Source organism: Phaseolus vulgaris, chromosome 5 (genome assembly GCF_000499845.2).
Source record: "Phaseolus vulgaris cultivar G19833 chromosome 5, P. vulgaris v2.0, whole genome shotgun sequence".
Classification (NCBI taxonomy): Eukaryota; Viridiplantae; Streptophyta; class Magnoliopsida; order Fabales; family Fabaceae; genus Phaseolus; species Phaseolus vulgaris.
The window spans coordinates 19,081,261-19,094,634 of record NC_023755.2 but is presented as its reverse complement, the minus strand read 5'-3'; the positions used below and the strand labels follow the sequence as shown (position 1 = coordinate 19,094,634).

At 32.6% G+C, this 13,374-nt stretch overlaps 1 protein-coding gene across 2 annotated transcripts in view; it reads left to right on the top strand.

The window, feature by feature from the left end:
• The window catches only part of LOC137835249 (probable leucine-rich repeat receptor-like serine/threonine-protein kinase At3g14840), a 32,339-nt gene that overhangs the window by 900 nt on the left and 18,065 nt on the right, over positions 1–13,374 (top strand). The window contains exons 3-13 of one of the 2 annotated variants that reach the window (XM_068643658.1): positions 7,765–7,836; positions 7,977–8,045; positions 8,176–8,247; positions 8,341–8,412; positions 8,681–8,752; positions 8,865–8,936; positions 9,034–9,105; positions 9,185–9,259; positions 9,376–9,456; positions 9,754–9,822; positions 10,824–10,904. In XM_068643658.1, coding sequence (XP_068499759.1) covers positions 7,765–7,836; positions 7,977–8,045; positions 8,176–8,247; positions 8,341–8,412; positions 8,681–8,752; positions 8,865–8,936; positions 9,034–9,105; positions 9,185–9,259; positions 9,376–9,456; positions 9,754–9,822; positions 10,824–10,904 — 807 coding nt within the window. The remainder of the gene's footprint in view (positions 1–7,764; positions 7,837–7,976; positions 8,046–8,175; positions 8,248–8,340; positions 8,413–8,680; positions 8,753–8,864; positions 8,937–9,033; positions 9,106–9,184; positions 9,260–9,375; positions 9,457–9,753; positions 9,823–10,823; positions 10,905–13,374) is intronic. The other variant, XM_068643659.1, reaches the window with a different exon arrangement.

The following is a 13,374-nucleotide window of genomic DNA, read 5'->3' as shown; positions in this document are numbered from 1 at the left end:
GGTTTGGATTGTGTAAAGGAATACCCTTTTGTATTAAACAGTTCTGGAGCATCACATGTTAGATTGGATAATAACTTTTCCTTTAAAAAAGTTGAATTCAGTCCCTCTTCAGATGCTTATCTTGTAAACCGAGTGAGACTCATAAGGTGAATGATTTTTGTTTACACTCATTACGAAGAAGAAAATGTTTCTCCTCAATAGATGATAGGAATAGATGGAGATCCATTAACTGAAGTTACAATATTCTAAGGTAAATTACTGATGATAAATTGTTATCCCCTATTAGTCCCAAAAGAGTATTCTCTAACAATAATTATTGATAGATTTGTTTTGATATTCTTAAGTTACTATAATAAATGTATTGAGAAGGATACAGAGGAGACTCATGCGTAAATCTGTCCCAAAAGTCTTCTATGATAGTGATGGATGGCTTAACTTTGTCTTCTCAAGTTAATAGAATAAATGTAGTGAAAAGGTCAGAAGAGGAATATGTGATATGTGTAGATGATGCTCTTGTAAACAATTTATAAGACAAAAAAAAACGAAATTATATTATGAATTAAAATTGGTTTTCATAGTTTTATTAAACTAACTTTGAAAAAAATTGAGTTTATATGCAAAAAGTAATTTTTGTTTTTTATTGTAAATATTTATGCAAAACTTACTTTAGTAAGAGCATGTTACTTCACTCATTTTTTGGATTTCTTTTATGTTTTCTTTTTTAAGTTTTATTAGTTTACAAAATCAGCTTCCAATTATGTCAAGTCTTTATTTGTTACATGGGGAAGAAGTGTAAGGATAAAAATGAATAGAGAAGAAAAGATAAGAGATAGGGTGAATGACATTAGGTTGAAGTGAAAAAAAAGAAGAAAAAAAAGGATGATGACTTATAAAGGTATTTGGTTTGAAAAAGAAAAGAAAAAGAAAACTTTTTTGTATTGTACCGTTTTGTCCCTAAGTTATTTTTTTTTAAATTATATCTATTCAACTTATTATGTTTCAAGAACGACTTCTAGAAAAGAAAAAAAAAAGTTAAATTCAACTTTTCATACAATAAATAAATCCTTTCATCAAAACAATCTTTGTCCATGAGGCAATATGTTTTGATGTATCAACTTGAAGTTTTTGAGGTGGAAAATAGGACGATTATGTGTATAAATTAAAGAGGTCATTATGTGTATAAACTAAAGAGTTCATTGTGTGGGATGAAACAAATCTCTAAAATAATAGTATAAGAGGTTTTTGATCAATTTATAGTTCCTAAGGGCAACAAGTCCTTATGATCCTTGTGTCTATTATAAGAATGTAAATTTTTTTAAATTTGACTACCTATTTTTTTGTATGTAAACAACATTTTGATTGCATCTTGCGACATGGTTGAGATTAAAAGGTTAAAGAGTCGTAAATTTGAGATAAAGGATATGGGCGCATATGCGAAAATTCTTGGAATGGAGATCAGGAGGAATCGCACATAGAGAAATTTCTTTTTGTGTCATAGGTAGTATATTCAAAATGTGTTGAGACATTTTAGGATAAAATGTACTAGTGTCGTAAGAACACCTTTGGCAATGTCTATATATTTTTCAAAACTCAATATTTCTCAGTTTGATGAGAAGGAATACATGTCTTGTGTTTCTTATGTTAGTGCAATGGGAAGTCTGATGTAGGTGATGATGTGTACCAGATCGAACCTTGCCCAAACAGTCAATCCGTGTGCAGGTATTTGAGCAGACATAAGAAGGATCAATAACAAGACATGAACCAAATCTTGAGATACATAACATTGGAATTATTTCAAGGATAACTCACAATATAATTTGAAAAGATTCTCTTGCTCTGACTTTGCTACAGACTTGGATGTTGTAGGGAAATATCAGAACATTCTCCCTCTTTAGTGTAGATACAAAATGGACACTTACGGAAGCAATAAGCAATTAATATAAAATAGAGCAAAATAGAATAATGACACTGAGAATTTTTAACGTGAGAAAACCTTCTCAACTTGAGAAATAAAAACCCACGGGACCTAGTCCTGAAAATGCCTCCACTATGAAAAGTAGGATTACAATATTTGTTTCTTTCACTCTGTGAGGATAACACTCAATCTCACTCAACAAGGATGGAATACAATGTCACTCTAGTCTTTCACTAGGATTTCTAATAATACCATTATGGTGGTTATCTATTCTCTCATTTACTCTCTAATCTTACCCAATAAGGATGAAATACAAAGTCTCTATAGCATCTCACTAAGATTTCTAATCTCACCATTATGGTGGATATTAACTCTCTCTTATACTCTTTATGTTTCTATTCTCACTTGCTTGCTTTTTTCTCTTCCTCAAAAGTTTCCTTTATACAAAGAATGAGAGGAAGACTTCTTCATAAAGAGATTAATACTCATTACATTTTCAAGAGAGAGTTACAATTCCAAAACACTTTTGAATGATCATCATTGAATATATTCAATGGATCAGTTACCCATATTCATTGGTCATAATCTTCCACTAAATTAAGGTGGGATTCCCAACAATTCTCACCCTTCTCGACTTAATTGAGGGGTATCAATAATTCAACTCCCCTACAAGTTCAAGTGTCTCCGGTTTGCTTGAGGGATAGTCTAATCTTTGAAAATTGACTCTGCATTGTTTACCATAAATGCAACCAGTACATGATTCCAATATTTGACCCTTTATACCTGGCAAGTGGTTATTGGCGAGCATCTGGAGTGCTTTCTCACTCATATGCCCCAATCGTCTATGCCAAAGATATTTGGAGTCTGTAGCAACATTTTCTTCTCTAGAACAAGTTCTTCCTTGCATAATGTATAAGGATCCTTCCTTTGAACCTCTAGAAATGACTAGGTTCCCTTTTGCTAGTTTCCACTTTCCAGTACCAAAGTGGCTTATAAAACCAACATCATCCAACTTACCCGTTGAGATGAGGTTAACACACATTTCAGGAAAATGTCTCACTTCTTTCAGTACAAGCTTGTTTCCTGTGTCGATTAATAACACGATATCACCACTACCTAAAATCTTGCTTGTAACATGGTTTCCCATTTTCACAGTACCATAGTCACTTTTCTCATAATTTAAAAAGAAATCTTTATGTGGACTTACATGGAAAGAGGCACCAGAGTCAACGATCCAAGAGCAATCACTATATTCAACATTTTGGTAATTGTTTTCTCCAATAAGAAAACTATCATTGTCTACAACGACAGTTGTGGTTGGAGTACAATCCTTCTTCTTTGGATCAAATAAGTCCAAATGGACAGTTTCAGCTTTCTGATCTTTCTTCAGAAATTTGCATTCAAATCTCTTATGACCTTCTTTTCTATAATAATGACATATTATTCTTGTGTGAGATTGAGAACGACCTTTGGCTTTGCTTTTGTTTCTTCCACACGATTCATTTCTCCCACAGTTTCAATCATATTTACTTCAAATTGAAAATTTGTAACTCTTTCTTTCCTTCTGGAGTCTTCACTCAATAGGGTGTCTGAAAAAGTGTCCATTGAGATCTTCCAATTTGGGATTGAGTTGTTGAGTGTGACTAATGGAGTTGCGCCTTCATCCGTTTAGCTTTTCTTTGGAGGAATTGGCGAAAGCTTCATGGAGGAGAATGAACAAGGATCTCACGTAGAGAGTTGGACTCCTTAAAGGTGCATGCTAGGTGTGGAGGGTGAGTGGTGAGGTCATCTCACTTGAAATAGGTAAAGAATGAAGACTAAAATGTTTATCTTAGGGAGGTAGGAGAGACAAAGAGCAAAATTGACACAATTTTGGCAGCAATTCACTCTGGATTAATCTTGAGAAATTCATGAACCAAGCACCTCTTTTTATAGCTACGGAGGGCCGAAATTTGAAAAGCCAAATACAAGTGAAATGAAAGCTAAATGCAAATGGAATTTGCATTTGAATTTGGCGCCTATTTTTGGACATAGCACATGGAGCATGTGTTGGAAAGCTTTTAGCACATGTAAAACATGTGGAACATGTGCACTCTTCTCCATGGCGTAGTCATAACCGACCTTGGTTAAATTAGGTATTTAAGGAACCCTAATTTAACCTAGGTTGGTTTTTAGGTGCCAAAATTCATCTAAGGAAAAAAAAAACAAATAAAATTTCCTATTCTACTTTGACAAAACTTAAATCCTAATCTACACTAGAGTTATGACATTTTAAACATGTACAATAAGGTTTCTCTGCCATCAGTAGCAGTATTCCAATCTTCTTGGCCATGACTCTAGTGGTAGGCCCAAATCTTCTCTTTGTTGGACTTGCATTTGGGCTTGTCCTTGGACCTCTTCCATCAACCCCTCCCTCTTGAAAAGGATTTGTCCTCAAATCCAATGCTTCCACTTCTTCTTCTTCATTACTTCCTGCAAAAGGCATTAGGTTCATAAAAGTATTATGAACTCCATATTCTTAAGGTAAATCAAGAATGTATGCATTGTTGTTGATTCTTTTGAGAACTTGGAAGGGTCCATCACCTCGGGGACTAAGTTTGGACTTTCTCTTAGTTGGAAATCTATCTTTCCTAAGATGAAGCCAAAGTAAATCTCCTTCTTCAAAGATTATCTCTCTCTTCCCCTTATTGCTATGTTTTACATATTTATTTGTTTGTTGCTCTATTTGTTCTTTAACCCTTTCATGCATTTTCTTAACAAATTCAGCTTTTGTTACTCCTTCCTTATGCATAAATTCTTGTGGATTAGGAAGTGGCAACAAATCTAAAGGAGTAAGAGGATTAAACTCATAAACAACCTCAAATGGAGAAATATTAGTAGTTTTATGAACTACTCTATTGTATGCAAACTCAATATGGGGAAGATACTCATCCCAAGATCTATGGTTGCCTTTCATGACTGCCCTAAGCATAGTACCAAGAGATCGATTTACAACTTCCGTTTGACCATTCGTTTGAGGATGACAAGAAGTTGAAAATTTCAATTTGGTTCCAAGTATTTCCCAAAGGGTTCTCCAAAAATGACTTATAAATTTTGGATCTCTATAAAAAACTATGCTTCTAGGTAGCCCATGAAGTCTTACCACGTCTCTAAAGAAAAGTTTAGAGATGTGGCATAGAATAAAATGTGCCATTTTACTAAACCGATCCACAACCACAAAAAATGGAATCAAAACCTCTTGTTGTCCTAGGAAGTCCTAGAATAAAATCCATGATAATGTCTTCGCACGGAGCACTTGCAAAAGGTAAAGGAGTATATAGTCCATGATGCATTGTTTTAGATTTAGCTTTTAAACATGATATGCATATAAAACAATGTCTTTGAACGTCTCTTCTCATATGTGGCCAAAAGAATTTTCCTTTTAAAAGCTCTAGAGTTTTGTCAACTCCAAAATGGCCCATGAGACCTCCTTCATGAGATTCTTTTACAAGAAGTTTTCTATGTGTTCCTTGGGGTATGCAGAGTTTTCCTTCTTTAAAAAGATACCCCTCAGACACATAAAACCCTCCTTGTGCTCTATGTTCACATTTAGCAAAGATCGATGCAAAATCATGATCTTCTTTGTAAAGTTCAATTATGTTTTCAAATCCAAGAATTTGGACTCCAAGTTTTGAAAATAAGGCATGTCTCCTTGAGAGAGCATCAACCACAATATTTGTACTGCCTTTCTTGTATTTGATAGCATAAGGGAATTGTTCAAGAAATTCCATCCATTTTGCATGATGTTTGTAGATGTTAGATGCTCCATTACATGCTACACATTCACAATTGGCTTTTTGGTTCTTTGGTTAGTTGAAAAGTCACTCTCCAACCAAAAGTGATCTTTTTAACCATGGAGATAAAGTATATGACATTGAGGAAAGAAACTAAAAAGGGGATATGATTAAAGGGTTTGATGGATGATCAGAGGAATGCTCGGAGGAAGATAGATATATTCTACAATAATTTGAGTGCAATATGCTTGGTGAAGGATCATGTGCAAACATAGTACAAAGCATATTGACACCAGATTGTCACTTCCTTCACATTAAGGGAAGATTAAAATAAAGAAGATCGACATCAAGGAGAATCATGCTAATGTTTTAACAAAGTCCATTCTCAAGATCAAGTTTATGTTTTGTTTGGAAGTTGTTGAATGCGAATTTTTGGTAGTAATTTGAAAAGAAAATTGTGGTCCTAAGGTGGAGTTTTAAGATTTTGGTGTGTTAAACTCTTTCTATGATGATGATGGAAACGAAGATGGGTTCACCAAGATTTCCAAGGAAAGCTCAATCAAGCTTCATGATGCAACAAGATGTCAAAACAAGCTAAGCTTCCAAGGCTAGGTTTCCTGGTTTGTTTCTAATTTCTTTATGAATGAATTTTGTCTCGGATAGCTTTAAGAGTGGAGGAGTATGATCCTAGATTGGCTTAGAATGGTTTTTGAATGTATTAGGGTGGGTCTTATGTAGGTTCTTAGAGGAAAATATTAGAGAAAACTAGTTGGGTGGTGATTCTTGGTTATCTTTTTTAGTCTTTTTAGAGAGTTATAGATGGGGTTAGGTTGTGGACTTATAAAGAGATACAACAATTTAGCTTTGATTAATTATGGTACAGTTGGAATAGTCTAATGGTAATGGTTGGCAGTTAAAGTGATAGGGTTTTTTTATGAGGTTTCTTGTTTGATTTCTTGGAGAAATCTTGGCTAGGCGGTGGGAGGTTTTTAGGCTTAGTATATAACCTTATATGTTTTGGTGCTTCTTATCATACTTTCGGTGGTTGGGAGGTAAAGGATGGAAACATAAGATATATGCAAGAAATGGAGAAAAATAACGATAGAAGATTGTGCAAGATGACAAAAGTAAATGGAAAAGGAGTAAGGGTGGTGAGTATATTACCAAGTTACATAAAGTTGGCTATACTCCTTGGTGGATAAAAAAGGAAAGAGGAGTGGATGTCACTTAAGAAAAGTCAACTAATCAAACAACAAAGACACACAAAAAAAACTTTCAATTTGGTTTTTATTCAATGTTTTTTTTTCTTAGAAGCTCATATGACTTCCTATTTATAAGGTTTTGGTCATGAACATTCAAGCATTATTACAATTGTGAGACTTGAATTCACATCTAAGGTGTTAACACGTCTCTATAATCTTAATCTAACCTAAAATAATCTATTCTAGGAATTACTTTTATATGTCTCTTTTCAAGATATTTTTTTTTTCAAAATGTGAGTTTTTCTTCTAATATTCTTACATAGTTAATCTAAGTTAGATTGGGTTGGGCCTAGCCTAGGTTAACACGGATTAGACTAGGCCAAGCTTAAGTTGGGTTGAGCAAATCTCAAATTAGACTAACCCATGGATAATGACAAAAGAAGCTTACCTCATAGATCCACCTTAGTTCTCTTCAGCCTTTGTTACCTTTTTTACTACACACTCGAAAGGCAATTTAGCAGATACACTTTATCACTTTGTGGAAAGTCACATGTTTCACATAAGTGAAGAAAGGGAAATATGTAATATTCCATGTAAAGAGTTCAATTTTCATCCGATTCTTCACAAATCAGAGGCAAAATTACTATTCATGATTCATGGGACAAAAAAATTAGTTTGATGTTCAACTACTTTAGTGTAACCAAATCCACCTTTTTTTTTCTTTTCTTTCTTCTTCTAGATTTAGTTGCAACCTCATTTCTTCAACTACCAAACCTTCTTTGTTATACTATGATCACCCTCTGAAGAAAAAGATTATTTTTCCATAATGTTTTCTAATTATTTTCAATTTTTATGTTGCATAAATAATTGGCAGATTGCTGAAATCACATAATCTTACAGGCACGCTCCCACCTGAATTGATAAGGCTACCTTATCTTGAAGAAATGTATGTAACAATCAATCTTATTTGAAGAACATATGCTTCATTCACTCTACTATCTTACTTTTTCTTATAGTTTTGCTCAATTGTGTATGCAATTTGAATGAATATATAAATACTTTCTTTGATTTTCTTTATTTTGATAGTGACCTCACTCGCAATTACCTTAATGGCACAATACCTGTTGCATGGGGCTCCTCCAAACTTCGCAGAATGTATTCTCTCTTTCTCTACTTTTCTTCTTTGCTCTATACTTTTTGTTGTATTTTGTAATATATAACTTACAAATATAGTATTTATTCATGAAAACATTGACCTAATTCATGTCTTCCATTTTCATGGTAGTTCTGTTCTTGGGAATCGACTCACTGGTCCCATCCCAAAAGAGATAGGAAACATCACAACCCTCGAAAGTTTGTGAGTTTTTGGCTATCCAAGCATGGATCACAAATTTTCCCTTTACACAATTTTTTTATTGTTCATTCATTATAACTTACTACTACTGAATAGGGTCCTGGAATTCAATCAATTCACTGGAAATCTTACACCAGAACTTGGGAACCTTTCTCACCTGAAAAGATTGTAAGTCATGCATTATCCGAACACAAATTTCATTATGTTTGTAATTTTTATATATATTTTTCAAAGTTGTGGATACGATTAATTAATATAAAAATTACAATAATATGACATATTAAGATATTTTTTATAAAAATTATCCAAAAATGTCTCATTCCAAGTTTTTTTACTTATCTTTTTTTTTTTTTTTTTTTTATATTTACCTATCTTGAATACCAATGTTATGAACAAATTCATTAATGCTTTTATATTATTTTTTTTGTCCCTACAGGCATCTCAGCTCTAACAATTTCACTGGAGAGCTTCCTGAAACTTTGGCTAAACTTACATCGTTGGAAGAACTGTAAGCTTCCCGTTTTATTGTCATTAGTTAATTTGAATTTTGTTAAAATTTTGTTGTTTTTTAGCTACTTTTGAATTTTATTTCATTCACACTTTCCATTGTTTACATGCAGCCGTCTTAATGACAATAACTTAACTGGAACGATACCCAGTTTTATTCAAAGATTGACAAATCTTACAAATCTGTAAGAACAATTTGTTATCTGAACAAAAAATTGTAATGTTTGATATATTTCCATTTTTTTTTGTTAAAAATGTGTCAGTTGCATTTTTATTCTACAGAGGAATTCAAGGTAGTGGTTTAAGTGGGCCAATTCCTTCTCAAATTTCATTTCTGCACAACTTAAAGGATCTGTAAGTATCATGTTCTATAAAGTAATCATGATTTTAATGTTAAAGCATTTTCTTATCTACATCAAAATATTAAATGCAGGAGAATTTCTGATTTGATTAATGGATCTGATTCTACTTTCCCACAAATTAATAATTTGACTAACTTGGAAACACTGTGAGTTAATTAATTGCTTCCATTACTTTCATTTTTACGTGTACACCATTGAAATGAAAAATTGAGTGTTAAACTATTTTTTCTGCAAAATTCACAAATTTGATATTGTTTCTTAGGATACTAAGGAACTGCCAAATTAATGACACATTACCTCCATACCTTGCGAACATGACTAGTATTAACAATATGAAAACCTTGTAAGTATTCATGCAATCTATTTACAATATGAACTCTTCAATTTAATTTTCTCGTATTGATTATGTTATAATACTAGCTATTTATTTGAAATAATCTACCGGAAAACTAACTTATCAAAGTAATTGAAAAGAATAGTTGAGCTAAGTTAGCTCCAAGAATATAGTTTATTTAATTTTTCTTCAGATTTAATTGAGTTATATTCGTCAAACATCTTAGTGTTCAGTAAAAAAAATCTTAATACTTTATTATCTTTTGTTTAGCACTTCTTAACTTGTTTTGGGTGATATTTCTTTCAGGGACCTAAGCTTTAACAAAATAAGCGGAGAGCTTGCGACTTTTAGAAACCTATCAAAACTGACTAATTTGTAAGTTAATTTTAGTTGTTGGTTGGTATGGAAAAATCTATATTTTTATTTATTTTATAGGGTTAAATATATTATTTTGTAATGATTATATTTATGTGATGATTCTTAATTTTCTTTTATCTTTTTTAAACCTAATAAAGTTGTAAATTATTTTCATTAAACCACTATCTAAAAACTTTATTTTACTGTTTAAAGTGTTATCTAAACTATTTTGAGACTTAAAAAATCAACAAATAACTAAAGAAGACAAGAAAATATGATAATTTATTAGGAAGAAAAACATATTTAACTTTATTTGTTATTTTAAAATTTTATAAAAAAAAGATTATCGAGTTGTGTTTTTGTAATTACCCTAATAAATAGATTTTCATGATCAAAATTGAAACTTATTGGATGACATTACATGAAATGTATATTTGTTTATTGGTTTGGCATTTCTGTAATTAGCTTACATTATTTCGTCTACATTTCAAATGTTATCCCTCCAAATTTAGATAACTTTTTTTTTAAAATAAAATTTCTTTGATACCCCAAACACTAACTCACATTCATTTTACAACTATTTATAATAATATAATAATATTTTAAATTAAAAAATAAAATAAGATAATTAAGATATTAATTCATTTAATTGTTAAATGTATGTTTTCTTACTGTATTAGGTGTTAAACTATCATCACCTTTTTTTATGATGTGTGACCATACTATCAGTAAATTCAAATGGATACCCAATTCAAGTTACTCATTAATTAACATTTCATAACTTTTATTACCTTTTTACCCATAATGTGTTACGGACAATGTTTTTTTTTTTGGATATGGTGCTCATTTCAGCTTGGGCATTTTTAACAGTATCTTAATAACACAATTTCTTAATTTTTGAAGAACATAACTAATTTTAAGGAAAGGAGAATGGAAAGATTACGAGATTAATGATGATTAGGTTAGCATTATTTCAAGTTTGACTAGTACATAATTGACTTTTTTTAATTGTTTCTTAGATATCTCACTAAAAACCTTTTTACTGGACCGGTACCTAAGTGGGTAGCAGAAGGAGTTAAAGCTACTAATACTAAAGCTAGGTGAGTTCTATTTCAAACCCCAATTTATGATTTCTTGATTTTAAATAGTTTAGGCATTCTTTTTTAATTAGGTTGTGTATACTAGCTTACTTTTTTATGAATAAAAATAATTTAAATATATAATGAAAGATTTGGGTAGTTCAAACCTTATGCAACACCACACATTAATGCAAATTTTGCCATTGATATAAAGTATCTATTTATGTACATCCCTCACGTGGTTTGATACATAAGTAGTGATGCTTTACATTGAATTTTATCATCATATCTTACCTCATCTTCCTTCTACATAAAATTCCCATAGCTGGAAGGTTAATTCAACTATATTAAACCTATGGATCCCACCATCAACATTTCATACTTAACTTGGCCTACTAATTATTAATCCAATGACATTAACAGTTAACAATCACGTTGCATTCAAACCTTATCCCTCCTTCCCTCTACCTAAAAATTGCAACTTATCTACCAAAGATATCCTTTCACTTTTTGAATCCAAGATTACAGCATTAACTAGAGTTATATACAATTGGTAAAAACAGAGTTTACCATAGCTCGTACTAGCTCTATTGAGTGTTTGCTTGCAGCTAGAATCATTAAATCTCCTACCCTGTATTGTTGTTATTCAGTTAGCATATGTGTCTCATTTTACATGTTCTTGGTTTGTGGTAAACCATTCCATGTTCGAATTATTATCAACAACTGCTTTTGTCAGATAGTCATCATCACATAAAAATTAGCACATAAAACAGATTATTGTATTAGCATGATTTTCAGCAACACCACACAAATCTAGTGCTATCCCTGCCTCCAAAGTCACTCTATTCTGAATCACCCTCTATTGTCCTCCTAAACACCTCGTATACCTCATTGTCTTCCTCCCTAATGCCATATATATTGTAACTTTTGATAAGCTACAAGTGTATTGTCATTTCATCATTTTTCCATATCCATATGTTCTCATTTTTTTATTCATTGTAATTCTACCAAAACGGATACTTGGAATTTTTCATTAAACCACTCCATCCTCCACTCCAAACGTCTCTCCCATTTATTATCATTCCCCTCCAACTTTATGAATTAGAGGCAAATCACCGAATCATTTATCTTTCCAAAAGTTTTATTATCATGAATAAATAAAGTTACACTTCAGGTGTCTCAATCCTTATACATGACTTATTTCCACATATACTACCCACCAAGAGAGCAGAGGCCTAAACTACCTTAGCTCTAACATTAAAAACCTAAGATAAAATCTGTTACAATCTTCACAAAACTCAACTTGAAAAAACTACTACTGGTCCAGCTTATACTAGATATAGCAAAGCCAAGCAAATACTCGAGGCACCCCACGTAAGCATCAATTATGCAGCAAAGAGCTTGAATTATGAAACTTACTTCTTGTGCCGCCCAATTATGCAGAAACATGGTTGTTGCAATATTAAGAAAAAACACCAGATTTTGATTTTCTAACTACAACCATGACCTGCTCACATTCGAGTCACAACTTTAGACCTTCGTGCCCCTTCAAGGATAAAACGACTTTGGTCCAATACCATTTAGACTAATCATCAAAGCAATGCCTCCACTATGACATGTGATTCTCCTGTTGCTGCATAAAAAAGACAGCATCTCTAACCTAATTCCTTGGACTCATACGTCCTGCATCTTCCTTCCACACAAAGCTTTGTCCTTCTGATTTTTTTTCCAATTGATATTACTCATGTAACACCTTCGGAGCATTTCCTACAAGCTCACTTTTTCATCTTTGACCTAAAAGTTTGGCTGCAGCTCCAAAACACGTACAATAGCTACTGCCAAAGACATTTGTTATGTGATTCATTTTTCCTTCACCTCCTATCCTCCAAAACGTTCTTCTCCTGCACCAGCATCCAACACACACCAAGCTGCAGGATTATGCAGTACACATTGGGTTAGTAGCACCGAATTGCCTCATATAAGTTGTGCAGAAAAATAAAGCTTCATTCAAACTACCCTCCCATTCAACATATCCATCCTGTGGCCTTGAATTCTGCAGAACGTATCTCTTGAAAGAGTCTTGTAGCTATTGAATAATTGAATGTTTGCACCCTATGCATCCTTCATAACCACAACTTAAGTTGTGCCGTCTGGAATATCTCTTCTGTATTTACTACTCCTTGCTTAAATACTATAGAGTTTCTTTGTTCCCAAATACACCTTGCTCAGACACCTTTCCATACCAGATTTTGATTACTACTAGCCTGGATCAAATGAAAATTCTCAAAGTGGGTCCTTATAGCATTGTGTTGGACAAATAAGATACCAATCCATAACAACCATACACACTGAGCATATTTGCACTCTAAGGTGTTGACATGATTCTTCCTTAGTCTGACATAATGCACACAAGGTTGTGTTCATCGCCACCCCTCTCTTACTCAAACATATTTTTGTTGGCATTCTACCCAGAACTGCCCTCCATGCTGTG